Raw genomic sequence first — 27,880 nt, forward strand, 5'->3', positions numbered from 1 at the left:
TTTTTCTTCTTGTTTTACTTTTGTTCAACATTTGTAAATATTCGCCATTTATCTATTGGTTAATAGCATTCGCCTCTCACAATAGGTGGCTTGATCGTACTTCTTTTTTACATTTCACTGTAAGCTCTGTACCTTGGCCAACCGGGTCGGGGTCCGACGCCGACTCTGACGCCGGCCGAGCGAGCGATCGAGCGATCGATCGCTCGGGGTGCTGTTGGCGGTGCCTCTTTCTCGTGACCGCCACAACAGTTCGATTCGCTCGTGCTTTCGATTCGCCGGGGCTGCGCGTATGGGAGTCGGCTTTTCAAGCAGCCTCTGCGTGTCAAAATAACTCCAACTAGAATGTCCGCGGCGGACAGCAAACCGGTAAACTGCGCCTTTCTGAAACGCCTATGCAATGCCGTATTGTCCACCTCGGCGAGGTGTTGACCGAGTTGGGCAAAGCGGTTGGACAGCGGCGGATGCTAACATTAGCGGTTAGCGGTACTTCATCGCTTACTGTACTGTGACTTGGCGCTCAAGGGTCACTGGGTAATACAATTGTTCCTAATGCAACGCAGGAGTTACAGTGGTAAGCAAATTGGCGTTTACCAGTTGATTTTGAGTCAATTTCCTCGCGTGCCAGCATTTAAAACAAAAAAAAAATTGGAACAACAATGACCTGTATATTGTATTTGTTACAGTCGAGCTTACTACCGCTTAACATTAAAGGGGCTTGTACGCCCTATGAGGGCGTGTGGGCGGATAGAACTCATCCTACCCTCGTCCAGGCCTGTTGTGATCACATGATGGAAGCGGCACTTCCTTCTCCCTTTCCCAGCACCGTTAGTTAACATGTCACGTATTGTTAAACTTAGCTATCTCACCTTCATCAAGGGGTAAGGATTAAGGCTGTCGCAATTGTTAAACAATCGCCAGATCGCGATTATTTGAGATAATCGGGATTTGTAAATTCTGCAGATATGCTTCCATCCATATGTCGTGGGAATTTTGAGCCAATGTTGCTATGTTAATGTCACAACAAGCAGAATATGGATTAGGTGAAGTTTCCATCAGTTGGTTTAAAGGCAAATTAACTGTCTACCCAAATGTTAATGGTCTAATTTAATGGCTCCTCTGCAATATATATATATATGTGTATAATGTGACTATTCGCTTCAGATACCTTTGGGCAGATTAGAGTCGTGTCAGGGCTCAACATCATTAACTTTGAGGTGAAGTGGCAATTTATGTGGATATAGCGCCTTAGCATAATTGTAATAGTAAAGGAAGGTGATTCTTGAATTGAATGATCTGAAAATGTATTGTGTAAAATGTAAAGACCAGTAAGTGCTGCTACCCACCACCCCCCCTACAAAAAAGCCAATAAAAGACTGCTTAGCTTGAGTAGCAGAACTTCTCTCTTAATTAAGATTAGGTCTCATCAGTTGGAGAAGTTTGAAATAGTTTGCTCTGGGTTGTAGAAAGTGCCAACAATAGTCCCTAACCTCCGTATTTTTCACCTTCACCAGAATTAGCAGCGACATGGCTGCTGATGACAAGTCCTCGTCCTCCTCGTCCATGGATTGGAGTGTCGACGCGCCTGTCATCTCACCCGCCAGTCCATCCCATCTGACTCACTTCAAGCCGCTCACGCCAGAGCAGGACGAGCCACCGCTCCGCTCCGCATACAGCTCGTTTGTAAACCTGTTCCGCTTCAACAACAAAGGTCAGGATGGGGATCGTGCATGTGAACTCACACTCTTTAAAATATGGATCCTGAGCCTTGATTAAGACATTCATTACCTCAGCAAAAGCCACTTATTTTCTCTCTAGTAGTTGGAATAAGAAACTCATAGTGGATGGATGAAAAAAAAAAAATCCTCCTTAAACTGTTGAATTTGCTACTATTGATATCACCTCTGACACACGTCCTTGAAATAGAAGTGGGTTTAAATGAGAGGGATTTTTTTTAAGCTGTGACCAGAAGCATTTTCTCTCAAATATTTGAAAGCCATGTGACAGAAACCGCCTAATGAAAGTGTTTCAGGATCTGGCCAGCCATGTGACCGGCCATGTGACCGGTTTGAAGTACGGCCTCAGTAACCACATTATAGAGCATAGCAGAAATTCGAGGAGACGCACACTACTGTTAAGTGGATTTTTAGAAAAAAGATATATATATTCACAAAAGGAATAATGTGTCTCATGTTTTAAATTGATTAGAGGGGAACAGAAAACTAGTTGCAGAATTACATTCCTGCCCACCATCTCTCCTCTCCTTTTCCTTTTTGTTGCGTTGGTAATTTAATCATTGCTCGAGACAATGCTACTTATGCGAGAAATATGCTTTTATATTTGTGTTATCACATTGTCTGGATTCATTTTTTATGTGGCCTTTGAAAGGGGAATTTGTTGCCTGTCGATCACATACTGAGATTGGACAATTTGTTGACCTCATCAGCCACTGCTTCTTATCTCTACCTGCTATCTCTAAACTAGAGCAGCAATTCTCAAAATTGAAATGGGGATCCAGCACTATTCCTTACTGGGGTTCCTTATAGTACTTTGTGAAATAAACACAATTTCTTTATCTTCGAATGTAGTTTAATCAAACTCTAATATATATGGAAGTGATTATTTTAATAATGGGGATCACCACCTTTATCTCCTGCGTACAGTCCAGACATTTTTATCATAAATGTATGTATTTCCAAGCAATAAACCTTTTCCTTGCACATAATCCAAACAAATTAATGAATTTATTGTTTAACTCCTCCAGACATAATCTCTTTATCTTTATCTTTCTTTATCTTTATCTCTCTGTTTTACCCTTCCCCCCCAAATTTTGCGTGTGTGTGTGTGTGTGTGTTCAGAAGAGGGACGAGCTCCTTCTGTGGCTTCAGAGAAGACAGATGTGCCGGCCCCATCCCCACAGTCGGAGAGGAGGAGTTGGTCCTCTAGTCCCTCCCATTCAGTCCACAGCTCAGGGTCTCACCGTAAGCAGGACCCAGATCATCTCCGCCGCACCTCCACTGCATCAGGTAACCTGATTTTAGTAAAACAGATCAGGCGTCCTGGCTTTTCAGACCTCCACTCTTTGAGCGTCATCGGTCGGTTGTCTCTCTTCGACGGCAAAACGTTTTCTCAGGGTTAGGAAATGTGCTACGCAAATTGACTGTTGCTTTTCCAGAATCTATTCTACTTTTTGGGCTTTTTAGATCCTCAGAAAATACGTTATTGGCCAATTTTTGGTGATTGGGTTATCTTGAGCTAATAACATCAGCTCCTAAATGATTAGACCTCAAGTCTGTTTTGCCGTAAATACACTAATCAGAGACCACTGATAACAGCCTGCTCCAGCCTCTAGGTTGCTAATAAGTAAACTCCTTCAAGACACACGCTTGATATTTACTGTTCTCTTGGATTTAATGCTAAATTCTGCCAACTTCAGAGCTGCCTCCGGGGTAGGTAACAACTGGAAAGTGTACCACCATTTGTCACTTACAAAGGGTAGTAGTAAGAGGTGTCCATCCAAGAGTTGTCACTTTTTTCGAATTACAGATAGAAAACATTTCCTGTATTGAAAAATATCGAACATATCCTTTAATAAGACTTACTGTTAAGAGTTGTTTTGGTTTTGAGAACGACAAAAATTTAACTGTGCTTTGACAGGCCATGACATCCATTCTTATGTCTTTTCTGTTACAGTGGATTGGCCAGGTGAGGCCCTTGTGTACTGTGTGGTTTGCCAAAGATTGCTTTGTGCTTGATTTTAACAACTTTTTCCTCAAAAACAGCCTAATTCCAACCACATTTAGCTGTGTGTATGCTTGCATGTGAGTGTGTGTGTGTGTGTGTGTGTGTGTGTGTGTGTGTGTAGGTATGTATGTGTGTGTGTGTGTGTGTGTGTGTGTGGGGTGCAGTTATTCATAGTGAGTTAATTTGATATTGGAGTGCTTTGCATCAGTGTTGATTGGACACTAATTACTGAAAGGATGGTTGTGGTTAATGGTTTTCTACCTAACCCTTACATTCTACATGTGAATGACAATTCATTTTTTTTAGTTGCCTAAATTCACTTTTATTGCATCCTCATTTTTTTCATTTGCATTCATAACCAAGGAGAAACAATTAGAGTTGTTGCTTTGTCAAATGTCGGGTTAGTATAATGTGCTATTGCAATCCGACCCTAAGGTAGGTTATTAAACAGTTAAGTGTCCTTGAAAATCACTTTATACACACAATCTGCATTTGACAATGTGGCACAAAGGCACACTCTGTCTTCTGTTAATTCACCAACTCATGTGCCCCGTGCTTGTGTCCGTGGGGCTGTTTTTACCCCAGAAGGCCGCAGGAAATCAGAGACACCTCTCGGTAGCCATGACCCACGCACAGCTGTGCAACTTCGCACCGCTTTGAAGAGGCTGAAGGAAATCATGGAGGGAAAGAGCCAGGTACCAAAATCCAACACACCCTCATACATCAGCACCACGCTTTTGGCACCTTTGGAGTGGACCTCTAGACAAAAGGTGTGTGTGTGTGTGTGTGTGTGTGTGTGTGTGTGTGTGTGTGTGTGTGTGTGTGTGTGTGTGTGTGTGTGTGTGTGTGTGTGTGTGTGTGTGTGTGTGTGTGTGTGTGTGTGTGTGTGGTCCCCCTCCAGGACAGCGACTTGAAGCAGTACTGGATGCCGGACAGCCAGTGTAAGGAGTGCTACGACTGTAATGAGAAGTTCACCACCTTCCGCCGCCGCCACCACTGCCGGCTGTGCGGCCAGATCTTCTGCAGTCGCTGCTGCAATCAGGAAATTCCCGGCAAGTTCATGGGCTACACTGGTAAGTTCTGTGGTTAGAGAGTGTGTGTGTTTCAATTGGGTTTACCGAAGTGGAAGATATTAAATATTAGGCATTAGATAGCTCAGAATTACCTTTATCCAATTAAACTATATATTTTCCTGCACAACATTACATCTAAAGGCATCTTGTGCACCAATGTATGTATCGGAAAACTTTGGGTGATTTGGGGATTAAGTTATTTAGTTGGGTTTTTTTTTTTCAATGATATTTTAACCATGTTGGTGACAACTTGCACCTTCCATTTTTGAGATGAGATGTGCTATATCGCATCAGCATTCATCTTTTGTTTTTGAGAAATAATTTCTGACAATGCGCATTAGTTCTTACCTGTTTTTAGTGACTTGTCTTCCCCGTATGATACCAGATTAATTGCTAGTATGCAAACATGTGCCATTAAAAGACTCCGACAGCATCATAGTATTATATGAGCATCAGAGCTTTGACCACCACTGTCCTCCACTAACTTCAACAATTTAATAATTTTTATTTTTTACTCTCCATTCTTTGCTTACTGTTCCCCCAAATCCTCTCTCCCTCCGTCTTCCTCTTTCTCTATATCTCCCTGTGTCGTTGTAGGAGACTTGCGCGCTTGCACCTATTGTCGTAAGATAGCACTAAGCTACGCTCACTCGGCTGACTCTGGTTCCATCGGTGAGGATCTGAGCGCCCTGTCGGACTCTCCCTGCTCCGTGTGCGTGCTGGAGCCCAGCGAGCCGAGGACGCCTGTTGGCGGGCGCAAGGCCAGCAGGAATATCTTCCTGGAGGAAGATCTTACCTGGCAGAGGTGAACACACAGACATAGACACATTAATACACAATCTGCACTCGTCACTTCTCTCCTCTCTTCAACTGGACCTACTGTATAACGGTCATGTTTGCAGATTCCTGAATGCCAAAACTGTTGTTTTTATGAGCTACTAAAATATTTTTGACCCTTAACCAAAATGCTTGCTTCTGGATAAATCTTGCCAGAGTCATTTGATGTTTTATTTTTGTTTTTGTTTCAATTCTTCAGAATGGACAGGTGCCCTGTCGTGCTTTTCTTTCTTCCTTTCTTTCTTCTTAACCTCATACTCATCACTGCTTTATCCCATCCTTTCTTTTAAACTACTGTGTGCTTGGTTTGATCTCTGTAGATGGGCCACTTTCATTCAATTAGGCTACAAGAATGATGACATATTAAACATAGGCTTGGGCGATGATTTTATGATTTTATCCGGGGGGGTGTGCACGCGAGCACGTGCACCCTCTCTCCCTCTCTCCGCTCCAGGTTCAGAACACGGTTAACTGCACTTACAAAAAAACCTGTGTTTTTCCTGGCGGATAAAAAAAAATCATCTGTCATCAATGGCAATCGCGATCGTTGGAGTCGATCTCCGATAAACAATTTAATCGTGAATCTGCCCAAGCCTTTATTATTAAACAACAGACATTTACCATAGGACTATCATGAAACTGAACACGGCACAAAGCATGTGACCCGACATAAGCCAATTGACAATTATAACACGGTAAAAGCCAGCATTGATTAAATTATTACATATTAAGGAAGGAGTGACGTGACAATAGTATAGACCAAAAGGCTTATTCATCATGCGTGACCTATTCAGGCTTTCAGCGTCATCATTTTGGAAAAAAAAAATATATATATATACTCCAATTTTCAGTGCATGGTTGTAGGAAAACTGGTGCACACATGTAATGTTCACATTATCTACCCACCACTTTCCTCTTTGACACAAAACGTCAGAAGCTTTGAATCAGTGTGTGCCTCCTGCTTATTTCTCTGTTGACCTGTCTCAAAGAAGATCTTTGTTTTCTCTCTCTCTCTCTCTCTCTCTCTCTCTCTCTCTCTCTCTCTCTCTCTCTCTCTCTCTCTCTCTCTCTCTCTCTTGGCGTAGAAAAACTCCTATTGGGATGAGAAAGAAGTGAGCCTGGCTGTTTGTTTTATTCATTTTCTTCCCCCACATCTATGAGTATTTCATCTTGAGCTTCCTTCATGTAGAGCCTGATTCATTCCAGCCCCTGTGCTCTTGCTCCTGTTGGTTCCCTGTGCAAACTGTAAATAAAGATGAGGTATCGTGGGAAGTGGCGTGAGCACAGTAAAGGAAGCACAATTGAAAGGCATATCTGTGTGTTGGTGTGTGTATTAGTTTGATTCACCAGGAGTCTCAGAGCAGCGGCCTCAGTTCCAGGCTGACAACACTGCAAGAAGACGTGGGCAAATCACCTGCTAGGAAGAGGTCAGTCTCTAGAATAAGATCAGCGTAATCCAGCTTGATTTTTGTTGTTGTTTGAGCTATATGAGTATTACCAGACTCGTCAGCCTGCAGTTTAACTTCTACGCCCTGCTCCCGTCCCCTACCCTGCAGGTCCGCCAGCGTGACCAACCTGTCACTGGATCGCTCGGGGTCTTCAATGGTGCCTTCCTACGACAGCTCTGTCAGCCCGCAGACCAGCCGCGCCATGTCGGGCACCAAGGCTGGAACCAAGGCCGGCATCAAGCAGGACCACAACGAGGAGGAGAGGAAGATTCTGCTGGTGGGGGCAGATGTCTTTGTCACTGTGCTCAGTTCAGCTGATTGTGATTGTGTCTCGCTAGCCTCCATAAACTTTCTCGAATTGTCCTCTTCAGTTCTCAGGTCCTGTAAAGGGCCTCTCTCTGGAATTCACAGGGTTTTGTGGATAGAGAAACAAAGACATAGTAATAATTTTAACTGTGAGCCATATCTTCTGTAGGACTCGTCCCAGCTGAAGGACCTATGGAAGAAGATTTGCCACAACAACACAGGGATGGAGTTCCAGGACCACAGGTACTGGCTGAGGACCTACCCCAACTGCATCGTGGGAAAGGAGCTGGTCAACTGGCTGCTAAGGAATGGCACTATTTCCAACAGGTTTGATTCTTTGATGTCGGACTCGCTCTCTCGCTTTTTTCATCTCTGAAATCCAATCAAGTCAAAAGGCCGGTCATTCACAATTCTGTGATTTGCTTATTTTTGCACTGTAAACACTGTCTTTCATTATTCATTATTTGTCTTTGCCTATCACACTTCTCTGTTTTCTGTAGAGCCCAGGCTATAGCCATAGGCCAGGCACTGGTGGACGGACGTTGGCTGGATTGTGTCACTCACCACGACCAGCTGTTCAGGGATGAGTACGCTCTCTACCGCCCCCTACAGGTAACAGCCTGTAGATGAACCCCACATACCCTATTGGTAGCGCAAGAAATGGATTACCAGCAGCAGCCTGAACCATTGATGTGTAGCCTTGCACCGAAATGTACTAATTGGGCGTCACTCTCCTGTGTTCCGCACAGAGTACAGAGTTTTCCGAGACACCGTCTCCAGACAGCGACAGCGTCAACTCGCTGGAGGGACACTCGGAGCCATCCTGGTTCAAGGACATCAAGTTTGACGACAGCGACACGGAGCAGCTGGCTGATGAGAACGACTACACCATGCCCAGTAGGTGCCATATCCTTGGCGTCTCAAGAAGTCCCTGTAGCCATGATTAGATCATTGTGCAAGCTCGTTTTTGTTTTTTTTAGGTCAGCATAGGCTATTGTTGTTTCTTTTGGCTGTGTGTAATAGAGAAGCCCCTCAACTGCACCTTGTCTTGTGTTTTGTCTTTGGTGTTTTGTCTTTTTGTATGTGTGTGTGTGGGCCCAGACTCGGCCAGCCCCAGCAAGAGGACGTCTGTCAGCAGCTTCCAGTCAGCCGTGGACAGTGACTCGGCTGCCTCCATCAACCTCAACATGGAGCAAGACAACGTCAACTTCCACATCAAGAAGCAGTCCAAGTATCCACACGTGCCTCTGCCCGCCGAGCAGAAAGGTAATCAGCACATGTCAGGCGTGTGTCACATGAACTTTGAATGCAGTTTTGAACTCCTGATCCTATGAATTGTTATTCTAAAATACTTTATAATTACTGCTCCTGCCAGGTCTCTCTATCTCCGTACCTTTAACGCTCGCACTCTACTCTCTGTCTCTTTAAGCTGAATTCCTGGTGTCAGAGGATGGAGTGCAGAGCATCTCCATCAGTGATGCTTTTATCAAGGGTAAGTGGTTCCCATTTGTATTGGATTTTACGGAATACTGTAGGCTAACGGGAGGGGACCATTATCGTTCTGTTTGCTTTATCCTCTCTGGACGTTTCCCCACAGAGTCTCTGTTTAACCGTCGAGTGGAGGAGAAGCCCAAAGAGATGCTGTTCACACCTCTAGGCTGGCACCACAGCTCACTGGACCAGCTACGTGAAGAGAATGGAGAGAAGAAGGCCATGGAGAGGCTGCTGTGAGTACACACCCTGAAGCCCCAGTTGTCATTGTATCCAAACCTCCAAGTAAAATTAAAAATGTGTTTTTTTGTTGTTTTTTTTTTTTGTTTTTCAAAATGAATAAATTAATTAAATCATATACACCTGCTCTGTATATGGTCTCAGCTGTGTCGCCATTTTGGTCAAAATCTGCAGTACCAAAAACAAGAAACTTAAGATTATTTTATCTTTCTGCAGTGATAGCACCACCTATATTGGATTTAGGTAATAACTGACGTTCAGTACTAATGACCTTATTGGTCAAATATTATCCACTCAGGGTGTTTTATTTGTATTTGTTTCTGCAAATCTTATGATTGGTTCTTCAAAAGTGTAATGGGATGAGAGTCCACAATTTAAGTGCTAAATATTCAGGCTTAATGGATAATACAAACTGGTACCTATTATGCATATGTCGTCCCTTTCCACGCAGCTCTGCCAACCACAGCCACATGATGGCACTGCTGCAGCAGCTGCTCTACAGCGAGTCTCTGTCCCTGTCCTGGCGCGATGTCATCGTCCCCGTGGTCCGCCAGGTGGTTCAGACCGTGCGGCCTGACATCCGCAGCTGCGACGACAATATGGACATCCGGCAGCTCGTCCACATCAAGAAGGTCAACGGCGCACAAAGTGGAAGGTTGGGCATCTGTGGTAGTTGTACAGGGCGTCAACTCATGTCAGTGTTTCCACCTTTGTTTCAGATTCCCGGTGGGAAGAAGTTTGACTCGGTCGTTGTGAACGGCTTTGTGTGCACGAAGAACATCGCCCACAAGAAGGTAGGAAGCCATGCCAAAGCTCTCATTTAGCAGTTATATCTAAACCTCTTGGATGAAGTTAAAGAGTAATTTCATCCCTTGGTTTGAGTCTCACTCCACCCTCTGCAATTCTTTGGAAAATGCCAAGAAGTAGGCGGGGTAGGGTGTGAGGAGGGGTGCGTGTCTCCATTCCGACAAGTTTTTAAATAAGTGTGGTTTCACAGTCCCCACTCAGTGAATGTAGGACAGTTGGTGGGGGTGGGAGCGCCCTTCTTTTTTTATTGAATTTATTTTCAACCAGAAGATACTGTGCTGAGCCTCACTTACTACTTACATGTTTGTAAAGAAACATTAATATGATGACAATCTTAATGTGTTTCATGAGAGAACAGTCAGATATTTAAATTTTCAGCTAAAATATAAGGATGTTCTAGTGCACACTAAGTTTTTAATGTTGCTTAGCTGTGGAATTTCACTATTTAAGACATGTTGGGGGATCAAGTTTTAGCTGTTTCAAGTAAGACGTGATTATTCCTCAATTTTGCTAAGATGTTACATATGTTAATCTTCAAGTGACTAAAAGACACCAGTACATGGTATCCAGGACATTTCTATGACTGCTAACATCGGAGGTTGGTTGTTACAGGACTACCGCACTGTAACCGTTTTAACTGAAGGTCTGGTGTCCCACGCTCTTTTGTGTGTAATTAGATGAACTCCTATATCAAGAACCCCAAGATCCTGCTGCTCAAATGTTCCATAGAATACCTGTACCGGGAGGAGACCAAGTTCACCTGCATCGACCCCATCGTGCTACAGGTCAGCGGGGGAGCTCACACACACCGCAAAATTATGAGTTAGTAAGAAAGTAAGTCTCAGTTTTCTGAAACTGAGAAAGGATGAGTTCATTTAGAATTTTTCTAATTGCTCTCCAGGAAAGGGAGTTTTTGAAGAACTACGTGCAGCGGATTGTGGACGTCCGCCCCAACCTGGTGCTGGTGGAGAAGACAGTGTCACGCATTGCCCAGGATCTGCTGCTCGAGCAAGGCATCACACTGGTCATCAACGTCAAACCTGTTAGTGTTTAAACACCTCTCTTGCCTTCGGCACAGGCTGTGAGAAAATTGTGGGAGTCGAGGGTGTGTTAAAATGTGTACAACTTGAAAGGTAATGTGTGTGTGTGTGTGTGTGTGTGTGTGTGTGTGTGTGTGTGTGTGTGTGTGTGTGTGTGTGTGTGTGTGTGTGTGTGTGTGTGTGTGTGTGTGTGTGTGTGTGTGTGTGTGTGTGTGTGTAGCAAGTCCTTGATAGAGTGAGTCGCATGACGCAGGGGGACCTGGTAATGTCGATGGACCAACTCCTCACCAAACCTCGTCTGGGGACCTGCCACAAGTTCTACATGCAGTCCTTCACTTTGGCCAACAGTGAGTTTGCGGAAAAAGGGCACATGTTTTTTTTTTTTGTTTTTTTTCCTGAAGCAAAGTTTGTATTGAATGTTCCAAAAACACTGATTAAAAAGGTCTTGCAAGGTGTTTTTTGTAAGACCAGAATTTGCCAATACCTATAGATACCTTGTTTTTTGTCAGTGAATACTTCGCCGTTAATGTGGGTGCTGAGGTATTTTTTGCCCCACCTGTCCAGATGAGTGGAAGACCTTAATGTTCTTCGAGGGCTGCCCCCCTCAGCTGGGCTGCACTATCAAGCTGCGCGGGGCGTCCGAGTACGAGCTGGCCCGGGTGAAGGAGATCATCACGCTGATGGTGTGTGTGGCGTACCACTCCCAACTGGAGATCTCCTTCCTCATGGACGAGTTTGCCATGCCACCCAGCCTCGTCCCAAACACGTCCTTCCCCTGCCTGCTGGAAGCCTCTACTGCTGAGGAAGAGGCGGATGGAGAGGAGGAAATGGGGGCGAGAGAGAGGGGTAGCCGGGATGAGGCCAAAGGGCCGGGGACCAGAGCAGAAGCCTATCCACTTGAAGGAGACACCGTCTCTGGGCAACCAGATGACGAGGAAACGCTCGCATCTGAACCACAGTCCAACGACGAACAGGATGAGAGACACAGAGTTGCACCGAGGCCGGTGTCCTCCTCCTCTCCCCGCTTGTCTGGGCACACAGAGGAAGAGGTGAACGCAGAGAACGTAACCTCCACGCCGACTTCCAGCCTCCCCACGCCCGTGCTCTCTGTCTCCCCACCATACCTCCTGGAGGAGAGCCAAGAGCTGGAGTCGGACACCCTTACCGGCGCCTTAGAGCGGGATGCAGGGGAGGACGACGCTGCAGGGACAGGGGAGACGCTGTGCGCTGAGGCCAGCGAGGGCTCTGAGACGCCCCCTCCCAGGCTGTTCCGGGACCCCCTGCAGGACGACACAGGGCTGTTTGTGGCTGAGCAGGTGGCCTCATCCGACGACCGCCTCAAGTCCATCTCTGCCGCTTTCAAGCAGGAGCTGAAGGATGTGATCCTGTGCATCTCGCCATTCATCACCTTCAGAGAGCCCTTCCTCCTCACTGCCGCGGGCCTGCACTGCCCCAGCAGGGACTACTTCCCAGAGCAGGTACTGAGTTCAGCCTTTTGCCTTGTACGAATTTCTTCCGTCCAAGTTACACATAATCTCAATATAGTATGTCATGTTGTTTATTTATCGCTACCAAAAATTAGGGAAGAGGGTTTACGTTTAGTTCAAAAATTAATTACATGGTTTTACTGATTTATTAAATATTTATTCTTTAAACGACTTCCCTTCAAGTTTTGCAACAAGCATTAAAGTTCTGGATATTGGCACATAACTAGACAGGAATATCCGTATATCATTCCACCATTTAATATCCGAATTAGAATCCAATATCAAAATCATAAATTGATGACTTTGTTCCCGCATGGGGGACCATGAAATGTTTTGAGTGTGGGGATCGCATCATGGGGAGCACAGCTGAGCACAGCGGTGAACCCCAAACTCCCCACCTGGCTCAGAAACACTCCAGCATCACCCCAAGCTGGTCCCTGCCCCCTAAAGGACCGGTGCGTGCAGCAGCAGCATGGATACACCACGCTGCTTCTACTGTGTTGGGTCGTCATGAACGATCAGATTCTTTTGAACGGATCAATATACTTTTTTTGCCAAATTTAGTCTCATGTTTAAGTTGCTGTCTCCTCTACTGTTTTATACCCAGTCAGACTGGAACCATGCCACTCCCCTTTTCCAATGTGTTTGTGACGTTGAACGTGACACACCAGAAAAAAACTGCATTTCTGCTGGCAATGGAGAAATGCCCCCTGTCAACATTGATAATATCGGGTATCGCGATATTTGGGTGGGACTGCATCACAATATAACATTTTGAATATCGCCCAACCCTTGTGTGGCACCAAGAAGTTAGCAGCAGATCCTTTAAGTCCTGTAAGTTGCGAGGTGGGGCCCCCATGGATCTGGCTTGTTGTTCCAGCGCATCACAGAGATGCTCAATCGGATCAAACCCTAAACCCAGCCATCAACATGATGTAAAAAAAAAAATGTGATTCATCAGACCAGGCCACCTTCTTCCATTACTCCATGGTCCAATTCTAACACTCACATGGCCATTGAAGGCAATTCGGTGATGGACGGGTCAGCATAGGCACTCTGACCGGTCCCCATACCGCTGCAAGCTGCAATGCACTGTGTGTCTGACACCTTTCTATCATAGCCAGCATTAACTTTTTCAGCAACTTGTGATACAGTAGCTCTTCTGTGCTATCCACGCACATCAATGAGCCCGTGGGCGCCCATGACCCTGAAGCAGTTCACTGCTTGTCCTTCCTTGGATCACTGCATACCTGGAACACCCCAGAAGACCTGCCCTTTTTGAGATGCTCTGACCCAGTCGTCTAGCCATCACAGTTTGACCCTTGTCAAAAGGTCACAGATCCTTACGCTTGCCCATTTTTCCTGCTTCCAACACATCAACTTCAAGAACTGACTGTTCGCTTGCTGCCTAATATGTCCCACCCCTTGACAGGTGCCATTGGAACGAGATGAGCAATGTTATCCACTCCACCTGTCAGTGGTTTTAATGCTGTCTCTACTGTAAACATGTTAGTTTAGTCATGCCAACAGCCACTTACTGTCGGAACAAAATACTTTGGTGGTCCGTTGTTAACATAGGGTGAAATTCCTTTAATTATCCAGCTCTTTGTTATTGTCAAGGGAATCCCTGTCCAACAGGGGGTGTTACGTTGGCGCTCCATTGAGCTCCTCTATTGACTTGAATGACTTCAGGCAGAGCAAACGTTGGTCAATTGCGTAGGTCACGTGCAGTATTTCAGTCTGCTGACTTGAGTCTGTTATCTCTTCATGCCCCCTCCTGCTGCAGGTGTATGTGTCCCCCCTCCTCAACAAGGACCTGAAGGAGCTGGACGGACGTAGGAAGAGGCAGCTCCTGAAAGACTCGGCCCCTCCCTCCCTGGCCGCAGCCCACACCAACGGGGGCCCCTTGACGCGGCCCCTCGACATCCTGCCCTGCCACCTCCTCACCAGCACTCGCATGGTGGAGCAGCTGAGTGCCAGCCAATCCCTGTCCAAGATGCTAGCGGACTACAGAGCCAGGGGGGGGCGCATCCGGCAGAGGGAATGTGCAGACCCATTTGGCTCTGCCGGCCCAGGCGCTCCCAGCGCCCAGAGCAGGGAACGGGATCGGGAGCCCCCACTGAGGGCACCTGTGAAGGTGGACAGTGAGGAGGAGAAGCCCAGCGGGCAGAATGACATGAGCTGGGCCTCCAAGGTGAGAAGTGATACGTTGATTTGTTTTGGTACTTATTTCACGAGAAATTTCACTTGTGAACCATAAAATTTAAAGTCTCAAAAGCTAGTGGAGTTTGACGCATCTTCCCAGGAGAGAAGAAAGTAGGTTAGACTGGGTCCAACGAGAAAGTCTGACCTCTGTCCGTAATCTCATTCAGCCAGCACTGGTCTCAGACCAGCATGAGCTGCTGGTGACTGGGGGAGCCCACCATCTCACCCTTGATCTGAGATCTGTCAGGGACACTGTGAGTGGCATGGCATGTGCTCTCATGAATTGCTGTGGCTCGTTTTGCATTGGCCTTTGACGTTTCTTGTGTTCTGTTTTGTTTGATTGTTGTCTTTGTCTTTAGCTGGACTGTCTGAACCCCGTGAACCACCAGAGGCTGTGCGTGCTGTTCAGCAGCTCTTTGGCCCAGTCCAACAATGCCCCGAACCCCTGCGTCAGCCCGTGGTAAACCCTTCTTCCGTCATGTCAGTTCACAGGAATATCTCAGATTTGGATGGAAATTAACTTTCATTATTTGTGCATGTTTACAGGATTGTCACAATGGAGTTCTACGGGAAGAATGACCTTTCTCTTGGTGTCTTCTTGGAGAGATACTGCTTTAGGTGAGACAAAATAATAAATATTCTTCAAAAGTAAACATTTGAATGCAATTATTACCAACTGAGATTGAATTAGGAAAGGAAATAAACCACCAGGTGTATTTTTGTTCCTCTTTTGTTTCATGTGTATTGTGCCTATAAACCTGTGATGTCCAGGCCATCCTACCAGTGCCCCGGCATGTTCTGTGAAACTCCCATGGTGCACCACGTCCGTCGCTTTGTGCACGGCAGCGGCTGTGTACAGATCGTGCTGAAGGAGCTGGACTCTCCTGTGCCCGGCTACCAGCACACCATCCTCAATTACTCCTGGTGCCGCATTTGCAAACAGGTATATGAGAACAAGATGCTCATACAGTTTACAGTGATTGGTTAGTTGGTTTGTGATATTTGCTCTTAATTGAACATTTGAGCATCAAGAAGCCACAAGTATAAATGATATATAATATGATAACTTGTTATAAACTAATTTTTACAAGGCAAGCATTAAGAAAATCCAATAATACAAATTCTCTCTCAAATGTGAGAGTTTTCTCCTTTCACAATTTTATAATATTTAGTACATCTTGTTTTTTTTACATTATTTTGAAATATATTTTCACATAATGTATTCATAGTCCTGATACTTTCTATACTGATCTTTTTATTAAATGTTTTATTTTTGACCCGTGCTGTCAGCATGCTGGGCATACAAGGCCAAGTATTTGTATGCCATTGCATTTAGGACAGAGTTAGTCTGCAAGTGGAGTTCAACTTCTCAACCTGCAATGCACCTGTTTATTAATTATTAAATCGTCAAGAACTGCTGCAATAACTCAGTCCTGTGGACGACCTGTAGGATGACAAGAGCACAGTTTTTGTTACACAGAGGTACTGCCCATCCCCCTCTTTGGAGAACGATCTTACCATGTTTTGGTCTACAAACAACTAATCACTACTCCAAGAGGGGGAGAATCCCCACAGGTGAAACAAATAAACATAGAACCAAACAACATGTACATGTAAAAACATAAACATCAGACGACAACAAAAAACGCCCATCCACGTAGCGGAGTATGCTCAGTGCAGGGCACCTGGATGTCAGCCCCTCCACCTACACTAGCAGGCCGCCAGATCTGTGGGCCCTCCACCACACGGGGCACCCGCTGCAGAGAAGCCACGCAGCGGGAGCAAAGGCCGACAATCCCCCAGTACCACAACCCACACCAACAACAGCACGCGCCTCCCCAGGGGCCCCGGAAGGCACACTGCCACGCTCTCCGCAGCCCCGCCAGGTCACAGCATGCCAGAAACCTCCAGGCGCAAGCTGCCTGGACTAAGGACCAGCTGGCAGGGGACCCATCCGGCCGCCCCCCGGCCAACCACACCCCCACACCAACCCACCAGCACCCCTCCAACCCAGAAAACCTCAATGCTCAATGTGTGCTGTCGGCTACTGAAGTTAAAACTGCGGGGTGTGGGGGTGCAATTCCTCCAAAAAAGTCGAACCCGAATCACTTGCACCCCTCCTGCCCGCAGACCAGGGTCTGGTGGAGTGTTGTACGGAGTAAGATTTGTGTGCGAGTGTATGTGTTTGTTTTGGCACTGGGAGAGATAGGCCGAGCACAACCAGATCAATGCATCGGTGCAGCAGACCAGGCCACACACCTAAGTACCACCACTCGGCCCACCTAACACCCCCGTGGGGCCCTGGACCCCCCCCGTGGCCACAGCACTAAGCGCCACGGACATCCCCACAGCCGCCGGGCCGCTACCCAATCCCGAGGGACCCCACATGCACAAAAACACCACGACATTGCCCCAACTTCGGAAGACTCAAGTATTAATGGATGGAGTTGGACAGAGTTATGTCAGTGATAAAAGTAGCCTATATTTCTGGAAATGAATCAACCTTGTTTTCGGATGTCCAGAATGTTTGGATAGGTGGGCAGAGCCAGATGGCATGAAAGTAGTCATCTCTGGTATTAAGGGAACAGTGAGAACAAAAGCCTTTATCCACAAAACTCATTTTGAACATTTTGTGTGAGGTGATATACAGTAAGTTCTGTGCAGAATCTTATATTGGATGAGTTGCATTTTGGAATTGTGGGTCATAGAAAAGGTGTTGCAAATAAGCTTCCACAGGTTGATATCGGTGGAAACAGCAAGGTCTCTTTCCCATCTCATTGTAGGTAAAGATAAAGTGTCATCTGTTTTTAATAAAAGTTTATACGTATATTCTGGAAAAATATTTTTTTAAATGACCGATATGATGTTCAATCATCGGAAGTGGTTGTAGGATGTTGTTCGTTAATTTGATTTTAACTTTGAGAGACTGCTTTAGTTGAAGGAATTGCAGGAAACTGGCCACCGTTATTATACCTTGGGGTTAAGGCTGGGAAGGTTATAAGCAAATTGTTTTCAAAAATGTGTTCCAGATGGGTAACTCCTTGTCTTTTCCAAGACCTGAAGATTATTGGTCTGTTTTTAACCAGAAAATCCGGGTTGTGCCAGATTGGAGTGAATTTGTTTGGAGCTAAAGTGTGACCACTGAGTTTGAGGAATCTCCGACAGGCTGACAGTCGTTGCGATGAAGTCATACCAATTAGTGAGATGGGTAGGTTGTTCCATCGAGTGATGGCTTCTTCGATGTATTTGAGCAATGGAATAAAGTTAAGAATAAACAAATCTGACAGATTGGTGTAGATATCAATACCAAGGTATCTAATGTTGCCCGTTGTGTTGGTTAATGGAAGTTTCTGGGTTACAGCATTCCAGTCTTCCCCACTGAGTGGTTAGACCGTGGTTTTAGTCCAGTTTATTGAATAGTCTAAGATGGCTGAAAATTTAGATATTAGGGTTAGGGTTAGGGTTAGTTATGCAGATGATATAAATCAGTTTATATCATCTGCATATAAACTGATTTTGTGAACAGAGTTTCCTGTTTGTATGCCAATGGTATTCCTGTTTTGACGGATGGCCGCTGCCAGGGTTTCAAATAAAGATGGCAAATATAAAAGGGGAATGCGGACATCCTTGTCTTGTGCCAAGTTGTAGAGTAAAACGCTGTGAAGTGTAACCATTGGTGATGACAGAAGCAGATGGTGAGTTGTACAGAATTCTGATCCATTGAATGAGTGACTCCCCCAAAGCCAAATGTGTCCAATTAACTGTCAAATGTTTTTTTGGCATCTAAAGAAGCAACAGTATTTAAGTTGTTTTGTCTGCGTGAATTATAGATGGAATTACTTTTTCAATTCTGTTGGTTAGTGTTTTACTAATAATCTTTAGATCGCAATTAATTAGGCTTATTGGTCTATAACCGGAGGTGAGGGTTGGGTCCTTATTGGGTGAGAGCAAAACCGAAATGAGAGCAGTATTCATGTGCAGAAGCATGGTGGAGGTTGACTTAATCGCCGTAACCATTCTGATGAATAATGGGGATATAAATGGCAAGTGTTTATAAAATTCCACTGGGTAGCCATCTGATCCAGGTGATTTCTTGTTGGGCAGCTTTCCTGAGTTCTTCTAGAGTTAGTGGTTGATCTAATGTGGTAGCCTGTTCTGTGGATATTTTAGGGAGGTCGATATCATCGAGGAATGAGTTAATGTTTGATATATTTGATTCATTATCTGAGTGATATAGGTTATTATTAAAGTCTCTGAATATTTTATTGATGTCTTGCGGGGTGTATGTTATCCTACACAGGGTAGGATCTTTGATTTTTCTATATCGCATTTAAATTGATAAGCAAGAAATTTACCTGTTTTGTCATTGAATTCAAAATAATTCACTCTTGTTCGTTGCATGAGGAATTGTGTATTTTGATGATGATCTTATCAAGTTGAGATATAATTGTCTGGATCTCATTTCGGATTTGCTCAGTGGGTGAGTGGGCTTGTTGGAAGTGCAAGACTTTTAATCATTGTTCTAGTTTATTTAGGCATTCTTGTCCTTTCTTTATCTTGTGAGTGGAGAATGAAATAATACTACCTCTCAGAACTGCCTTTGCCGTTTCCCAGAGTAAGGATGGTGATATTTCTGGAGAGTCATTCAGTTCAATGAAGGAAATCCATTCTCTGGAAAAGAAATGGTTAAATTCTTTATCCGTCAAAAGTGAGGTATTAAACTGCCTATACTGATCTATACTTGTGTCCCACCCTCTGTCTCAGGTGACGCCAGTGGTTCCCCTGTCCAATGACTCGTGGTCCATGTCCTTCGCCAAGTACTTGGAGCTGCGATTCTACGGCCACCAGTACACCAGGAGGGCCAACGCCGAGCCGTGCGGACACTCCATGCACAAGGACTACCACCAGTACTTCTCCTACAACCAGATGGTGGCGTCCTTCAGGTAGGGACTGTTATACCAGCAACAAAAGCTGTTTTGGTCATCTGGGCGTCCAAACATTTAGAGGTTCTCATCTCTGTAGTTATGTTGGCAGAAACGGACTAGGTAGTCTCTCTCTCTCTCTCTCTCTCTCTCTCTCTCTCTCTCTCTCTCTCTCTCTCTCTCTCTCTCTCTCTCTCTCTCTCTCTCTCTCTCTCTCTCTCTCTCTCTCTCTCTCTCTCTCTCTCTCTCTCTCTCTCTCTCTCTCTCTCTCTCTCTCTCTCTCTCTCTCTCTCTCTCTCTCTCTCTCTCTCAGTTGCTGCTGCTGTGACATGACTTACTGCAAATAAAGGAATCTTAAAAGTCAAAGTCTGTGTGTGTGTGTGTGTGTGTGTGTGTTTTAGCTACATCTCTGTGCGGCTTCTGGAGATCTGCCTTCCTCCACCAAAGATCTTCATCAGGAATCAGGGACCATCCAAGGGTCTCATGCAGCAGGATCTCAAGGACTTCTCCCTGAAGTAAATCACTGCCTTAAATGCAACATGTTGTGGTTCCCTTATTAAAAATAACTATTGGAATAGTATTGGTAATGTTAATACCATAACTTTATCTGCATATAATCTTACCTCCTCTATCCCCCCTCAGAGTGAGCCAGGTCTACCTGGCCATAGACGATCGCCTCACCTCGCTAAAGACTGACACCTTCAGCAAGACGCGGGAGGAAAAAATGGAGGACCTGTTTGCCCAGAAAGATGTAGGTTTCTGTTCTGGCGCAGTTCCACGTCCTCTGCTCTCACAAAGTGCACCTGTATGGAATGTGAAATGATAATTTACTAAGAATAAGCGTTAATTAGTAATAATAAGTATTTGCTAAATGTGAAATTTTACACCTGAAAATTATTTCACAGGATCATTTAAAAACACTAAAATCTTAACAGCTTCCCTTATGTTTCTTTTTTGAACTAATATTAATTGTTTCAATTGGGGAAAAAATATAAATTAACGGGTCAGAATGTGCAGTTATAAATATTTAAATTTTAGTAAAATGTTTAGTTACATGAGGTTGTAGTGCCAGCTGCCTAAACAAGTTGTAGTCTAACTGGTCCAACGCTGTGTCCCTGTGCAGATGGAGGAGGTGGAGCTGAGGAGCTGGATAGAGAAGCTCCAGGCACGCCTGCTGTCCTGCGGCCTGGACTCCCCGCAGCAGCTCCACGTCGTTCTGGAGTCAGTGGTGATGAGGAAACAGAGCCTGTGTGAGACGCTGCAGTCTTGGAACAGCAGGTACAGCCGACCTTATTTCTTAGATTCTCACCAGGCTAGAATTGTATGAAACGCAACAATTTTTCAATAGATAGTTTTGATTTGTTGTGGGGAAGGTAAAAATTCTCAGAACCAGGAACACAAACCGGGTACCTTTCATCTTTTTATTTTTATCACATCTGGCCATATCTGCTATTGTTTAAACAACAGTGAATATTTCAGTAACTGATTACGGTTTAAGTTACTAAAATAATTAACACCTTGTGTCTTTGTAATCATTGATCTTACTGTTATTGTTACTTAAAAGTTCTGCATACTAATATTGGTACTCTCTATCAGAAAGCACCCAAAAGTGAATACTTTCCAAGTGAATATCTTCTATTGAATAAAAAAATTATGATCCAGGCTCCAGGAACTCTTCCAACAGGAGAAGGGCAGGAAACGTCTGTCTGTGCCCCCCAGCCCAGGCAGGCACCGACAGACCACGGCGGACGACAGCAAGGTCAGTGGGGTCAAACACCTTCTTCTAAGGCTCAGAAAATATCTACAACGTCTTGCATTCCATTGCGTGGACATCACCTTGGCTTGAATGTTTCTTCTGCACTTCACAGACAAGTGCCCTGGATTCTTCTCCTCGCAACCCCTCCCCCGTGGTTCTGAATGGGGAGAAAGGTGAGACGCGGCGCTCACAAACTCACATCGTCCCGCTCTGCGTTCAGAATGAGTTCAGAAGTGGTGAAACTCACCCGAGTGTCTGTCCACTTTGATCGACAGAGGACCGTCACCTCAACATGCTCTTCTCCGCCTCCTCCTCCTTCCTTCCCTCTCCGGGGGAGGCAGGGGCTGACACGCTCAACCCTGGCCCCTCCTTCCCTGACCAGGACTCCGTCAGCATCAACGAAGGTAAAATAATAATAATATAGTTTATTTATATTGCAACTTTCATACATGAATTGCAGCTCAAAGCTTCACATTTAAAATAAATAAATAAATAAATAAATAGGTGAAACAAACTAACAATTACATGCAAATTTGATAAAAGTACCTGAAATTCCATAGACGATAAACACATAAAATAATGAAGAGGCCAGAAGTTAATACGAATAAAGAATAATGGAAAATTTGAATCAAATAATAAGCTATTATGCCTGCTTTCCAGCAGTGTAGGAATAGATGAGGAACATTCTCTGCGGGGCTTCAAGACGGACATCCACCACAACATCAATTTGGTCGCTTTCCGATTTGCAAAGACTGACTGACTTAGACGTTAAAGCAGTTCAGTATGTTTTCATTGTATATTTAAATTTTTCAGAAACTCTTATTAGAAACAGGGTTCTTACCAGGTCCTTGAGGTGCTTGAAATGCAGAAATGTAAGCACTGGAATACCTTGAAAATAGCTTTTGTACTGAAGTGCTTAGAAAGTCCTTTAAAAAAACATGATCATTAAAAACCTGTGATATTCTCCGTGGTTTTGTTATTCAAATCAAAATGTAATAAAAACAATTCCGGAATCGCTTTTACAGCATAGATTATGCCAGGGAAATGTAAATGTAATCCAGCATGGTTGGAAATAGACACTACCAATAGTAGATGACAATGATGTGAATAATAGTATAATATAAATAATAGCCAATGAAACTTAGATTATATTATATTTTAATTATTAAAGATCACATTAAAAATGTATTGTTTTTGTTTTACATGAAAAAATAGTACTTGAAAAAGTACTTGGAAGTCCTTGAATTTTATTTTGTAATGCTAGAATGGTTCCTGTAGAAAGACACTTAATACAGAAGTCTTAATAATAGACCTGAGTGTTATGGTGCAACGGAAAAGCCATGTGCATCAAAATCCATATTAATAAAAGTATGATTGAATATAAATGAAATAAAAAGTCTTGTTGTTGGTGGGTTCAGGACACGTTCAGCCCTCCTTGATATGCAACTGGCTCAAGAAATGTGCCCAGAAAGCTGTAGTACCAGTAATTTGCTTTTTTTTACACCAGAATTTACACATGGACAATATTTTGCATTCATGTCAAAAGTGTACATTTTGCAATCAACATTTATTTTAAAAAGTTCAAACTATATCGATACCCATGCCGTACCGTCGATGCCTAATTACTGTGTTGTTTGTCAGATGTGTTTGACGGACACTTGCTGGGGTCCAACGACAGCCAGGTGAAGGAGAAGTCCACCATGAAGGCCATCCTGGCCAACTTCCTGCCTGGCAACAGCTACAACCCCATCCCCTTCCCCTTGTGAGTGGTGGACTCCTCTTGGACCGTGTCACTTCCTGTACTTCACACCTGCTTTGGTGACATATTGGCGATTGTCTGACAACAAATCTGCTTGGCTTTCAGCGACCCAGACAAGCACTATCTGATGTACGAGCACGAGCGGGTTCCCATTGCAGTGTGTGAGAAGGAGCCCAGCTCCATCATAGCCTTCGCCCTCAGGTAACGCCCTCCTTCCGTGCTTCACCTCCACTCACCACTTCTCTCTGAAGAGTCAAAAGTGTTCAAATAGTTTGACTTGAAAATAACGTTGTCGTGGCTCTCTCTTTGTTCTCACTCGGAAGCTGCAAGGAGTACAAAACGGCACTGGAGGACCTTTCCAAGGGGGGAGGCGACGAGGCTTTGCAGAGCACCACGTAAGGTTTTTACATTCCCTTCAGTTCACGTGTGTTCTGCGTGTGTAGGAAAACTTTGCAACTTAAATCAGCTGGATTTTGGTCTTGGGCAGAACTTCCATTTAAACAAAAACTAAAAGTCTCTCCCTGACTAAACAGTGTAATTATAACTTGGTGTTGCCAGGGCTCCAGACTGCGACCATTTAGTCACATTTTGCCATCATTTTTGGAGACAATGCTACTAAATTGTGTGTGTGTGTGTGTGTGTGTGTGTGTGTGTGTGTGTGTGTGTGTGTGTGTGTGTGTGTGTGTGTGTGTGTGTGTGTGTGTGTGTGTGTGTGTGTGTGTGTGTGTGTGTGTGTGTGTGTGTTAGGGCCGCCAAGGTTGGCCAAAAATCACGTTTGAATAGTCCTTCTGAAAAAACGTACAAGTTGGAGTTTATTCGAATATCTATTACAATTTTAAAATGTTGCAATTTGAGCAGCATTAGACTTGGGCCGTCGTCCAATTGCGGCCCCCAGCTGTTGCCGCCGCCTCCTCCCCCTCCGGGGTGCAGAGACCCAGGCCGGGGGGATGGGACGGCTCCTTTCTCCATGATAATTACACGATTTGGTCCTTTTATTTTTCTCCGCCCGCTCTTCGTCCTTTGTCGGGAGATTTTTAGAAAGCAGCCACAAAAAATGGAAAAGGAAAAAAAACAAACAAAAAAAAAAAAACACGCCTCATTAAGCAATTGTTTTAACCAAACCTCTGCGCTGCCCTCTGGTGAGAGCTGGTGCTCGGTCCCGGGCCGCGCTGTGTGCTGCTGGCAGAGTCCAGACGAAGCCTCTTCCAGAACACTGTGTCCGTTTTTTTTTTAACCTTTTTTAAATTTAATGAGCATAAAGCTGTCCCTGCACCTTGTCAGCGTGCAGATAAAAAAAGAAATAGAGAACAGGGAGCGCCGCACGGACAAAGCTCATTCACTTGCACGCACAAAGAGGATGAACGTGGATGTATGTGCGCAACATTTTCTATAAAAAAAAATTAGAATTTATATTTTTTCAAATGTTAATTCTCATTGGCCTTCAGAGGCCAGATGTGCTCTAAAGGGAGGGGAAGGACAGGCACATCAGAGGGAGTTCCTTGTTTACTTGTTTTGTTGTGGTTGTAAATGACAGTCATGTAGTGACCACATACATTATGTTTACATTTGTTAATTTATTATTCGGTGCCTATGTTTAAAAAAGCAGTTTTCAACTTAACTAGTGCATGCCCATCCAAAATGTAAGACTTTCCAAGACATTCTAATGGCACACTTTTAACAAAATGTCAATGATTCCACAATGGAAGAGCTTCTTTTTCTGTGAGGTGTAACGGCAGATTGCATCCATGAAGTCTCACTACAATGGAAGATGAAACTGCCGGTTTAAGTCATACACCAGGGAAAGAGTCTTTGTGACTCAGTCGCCAAGCCCTGGAACCCCCCCCTCCCGCTGGCTCACCGGTCGCTGTTTATCGAACATTTGTTAATAATACAGGTGTCGCGTGTCCAAATTGCACCTAATTCAACACTGCACTTCCTTGGGTCCCCCTGCAATACCCCCGCTACGTATGAAGTGGATCGGATGAACGCTTGTCGAGATAATGGAAGGACAAACAGATAGACAGAGATTCCTTCCTTTATAGTTAGACTTGATGATTTTTTTCTGTGAAAGCACTACTTCACGTTGTGACTTTTCCCTTTCAAATAAAACGGCACATTGTTATTACTGTAAACTGTCTCTTTATTACCAAAGCATGCTCCTAAAATTTTCAGTCGGGGGCACCAGTCCTACTTGTGGAACAAGGTGGATCCCTGGTTTTAATCCTTTCGACTCAGCTCACATGCTTTGGGTCTCACTTCCTGTGTTTCTCCCTGTAGCGGTACAGAGAGCCGGGCCAAGGGCAGCCCCGCCAAGCCCAACGAGTCTGCCTCATCACAGCTGGGCCGCAGCAGCATGGAATCAGACCCCCTCAGTAGGTCCCCCCCACCCCCCCCCCAACCCCGAGCCTTACGCCTAATTCAAGCCAAAAGGCTGTCCCGTATGGTCCCAGCCACTCTCTGTTTAACTACATTCCTACGGTCAGCGATTGTAGCGCCCACAGAGCACGCTAACACTGTCTGTGTCCTGCAGAGGAGGCTGACTTGCTGGACAAACAGAGGAAACAGGCGGGGAACCCACACATCGAACTGCGTGAGTGTCTTTCCGTTTGGCTGTAGCGTCCAACGCGTCAAGTGTCCGAGACCTCGCTTACTAACCTCCCGCCTCGTCCCGACCCCCCCCCCCCCCCCCCCCGGAATGTGCAGAATTTTCCGACGCCAACGCCAAGTTCTACTGCCGGATTTACTACGCGGAGGAGTTCCACAAGATGCGCGAGGAGATCACGGAGAGCACGGAGGACAACTTTGTCCGCTCGCTGTCCCACTGCGTCAACTGGCAGGCTCGGGGCGGGAAGTCTGGGGCCGTCTTCTACGCCACAGAAGGTGGGCTCAGCAGGGACTCACTTTGACCGCCCCTCCCTCAGGGGTTTGACCTGAAAGGCTGCCTGAAGCGCTACCCGTCACCAACACACTGAAATGTCTGATGAAATGAGTGTTTCCTAATGAATTATAATAAAAGGATGATCTGTTGTAATTTTTGAATTGTCAAAGGAACCACCTTATTTACTTTTCCTGCAGACGACCGCTTTATCCTGAAGCAGATGCCGAGACTGGAGGTCCAGTCCTTCCTGGACTTCGCGCCTCACTACTTCACCTACATCACCGGAGCCGTGCAGCAAAAGGTCCAGATGAGCAAGAACTCGTATTGTACTGTTTAGCCTAAATTAAAAAAAGCCAACTTTGATCATTTTGACACGTGCCTTTTCTCTCCCTAGCGTCCGACCGCACTGGCCAAGATCCTCGGCGTTTACCGCATCGGCTACAAGAACTCCCAGAACAACACGGAGAAGAAGCTGGACCTGCTGGTGATGGAGAACCTCTTTTACGGACGCAAGATGGCTCAGGTGAGACTGACGGAGGAGACTTTTTAGTGCAGATTCAAGCTCAATTTAAGGCCGGTTTCTACTGAAGGTAAACCAGATTCAAACTTTGTATATATTTTTTTTTGCATCCTTTTATTTGCATTCATTTCCTTTTATAAGTGGAAGCCATGTTTGCAAATGTCTATTTTTGTAAACTTAACTCACTTTGAGCGCTCTACCCTCCGTCAGGTGTTTGACCTGAAAGGCTCCCTGAGGAACCGCAACGTAAAGACGGAATCCGGGAAGGAGAGCTGCGAGGTGGTGCTTCTGGACGAGAACCTCCTGAAGCTAGTGCACGACAACCCCCTGTACATCCGGGCCCACTGCAAGGCCATTCTCAGGGCCGCCATCCACAGCGATGCCTACTTCCTGTCCAGCCACCTCATCATCGACTACTCGCTGCTGGTGGGACGGGATGACACCACCGACCAGCTGGTGGTCGGAATAATAGGTGAGAGGACAATTATGATTATCAAATGATAATCCAACTGCTGGCTTTGTGTCACTATGAAAATTACTCGAATAATAATATACTTTATGCTGCCTTTTCTCTGTGGCAAGGAATTATGGTATGTTTGTTATTTTATAGATTACATCAGGACATTTACATGGGACAAGAAACTGGAGATGGTGGTTAAATCCACTGGGATCCTGGGAGGACAAGGTAAGGAAAAAATAATTTACTCAATAATAGTTTCTGAAGATCAACTCACGAAGGTCAAAACATCCCAGTTGGTCCCTGGGGGTTTAGAACAGCGGCCTAGAGACGGGCGTTCGTCTCTAATCTTGTGTCTCGTTCTGTTTATCCCTCCTCAGGGAAAATGCCCACGGTGGTGTCTCCCGAGCTGTACAGAGCTCGCTTCTGTGAGGCCATGGACAAATACTTCCTCATGGTGCCCGACCACTGGACTGGCCTGGGCATCAACTGCTGAAAGGAGCCTGGCCCACCGCACAGACTAAGCACACTGGACTTTGTAAAGGTTTGCATGTTAATGCCAACTTCAAATATCATTCCTGAGTAACCGTGCCACTGCAGCGTGCAACCGTTTTTTTTGTTTGTTTTATAAACACAGGGGCCGCAGTATTATAGGACCTTATTTATTTCCCTCTGGAATGTTTTAGAGGGTAGGTTTTATTTCACTAGTGCTGTGGATTCAACCATTTCCAGACAACACGCAGCAAGTCAGCACTGAAAATAAATCTATGACTAATTGTTATAGTTTGGTGGAGGAGGGAGAATCCCCACCAGTGTAATTAAAAAAAAAAAAAAATATGTAAATGTACAGAGATTATGTAACTATTAAAGAGATTAGCGAAAAACGCCTTGTCGTGGTGATTCTGTCCCCACG

General features: G+C 45.0%; 1 protein-coding gene across 1 annotated transcript; it reads left to right on the forward strand.

The window, feature by feature from the left end:
• Positions 1 to 288: 288 nt before the first annotated feature.
• Positions 289 to 27,799, forward strand: pikfyve (phosphoinositide kinase, FYVE finger containing). Its single transcript, XM_080019782.1, has 44 exons — positions 289 to 366; positions 1,512 to 1,708; positions 2,856 to 3,023; positions 3,691 to 3,702; positions 4,327 to 4,436; positions 4,643 to 4,814; positions 5,412 to 5,619; positions 6,989 to 7,078; positions 7,208 to 7,376; positions 7,575 to 7,732; positions 7,906 to 8,017; positions 8,155 to 8,302; positions 8,507 to 8,671; positions 8,835 to 8,897; positions 9,003 to 9,132; positions 9,588 to 9,768; positions 9,856 to 9,930; positions 10,621 to 10,728; positions 10,845 to 10,985; positions 11,204 to 11,330; positions 11,548 to 12,461; positions 14,257 to 14,664; positions 14,843 to 14,929; positions 15,035 to 15,135; positions 15,222 to 15,293; positions 15,447 to 15,618; positions 19,440 to 19,618; positions 19,999 to 20,112; positions 20,240 to 20,348; positions 20,721 to 20,875; positions 21,260 to 21,356; positions 21,466 to 21,526; positions 21,629 to 21,757; positions 22,995 to 23,115; positions 23,218 to 23,313; positions 23,436 to 23,507; positions 25,390 to 25,484; positions 25,643 to 25,702; positions 25,816 to 25,992; positions 26,188 to 26,291; positions 26,385 to 26,513; positions 26,721 to 26,982; positions 27,121 to 27,195; positions 27,348 to 27,799. The coding sequence occupies exons 2-44, from the start codon at positions 1,525 to 1,527 to the stop codon at positions 27,461 to 27,463; spliced, it is 6,426 nt and encodes a 2,141-aa protein (XP_079875908.1). The 5' UTR covers positions 289 to 366; positions 1,512 to 1,524; the 3' UTR covers positions 27,464 to 27,799.
• Positions 27,800 to 27,880: the final 81 nt, after the last annotated feature.

Source organism: Zeus faber, assembly GCF_960531495.2.
Source record: "Zeus faber genome assembly, chromosome: 18".
Classification (NCBI taxonomy): Eukaryota; Metazoa; Chordata; class Actinopteri; order Zeiformes; family Zeidae; genus Zeus; species Zeus faber.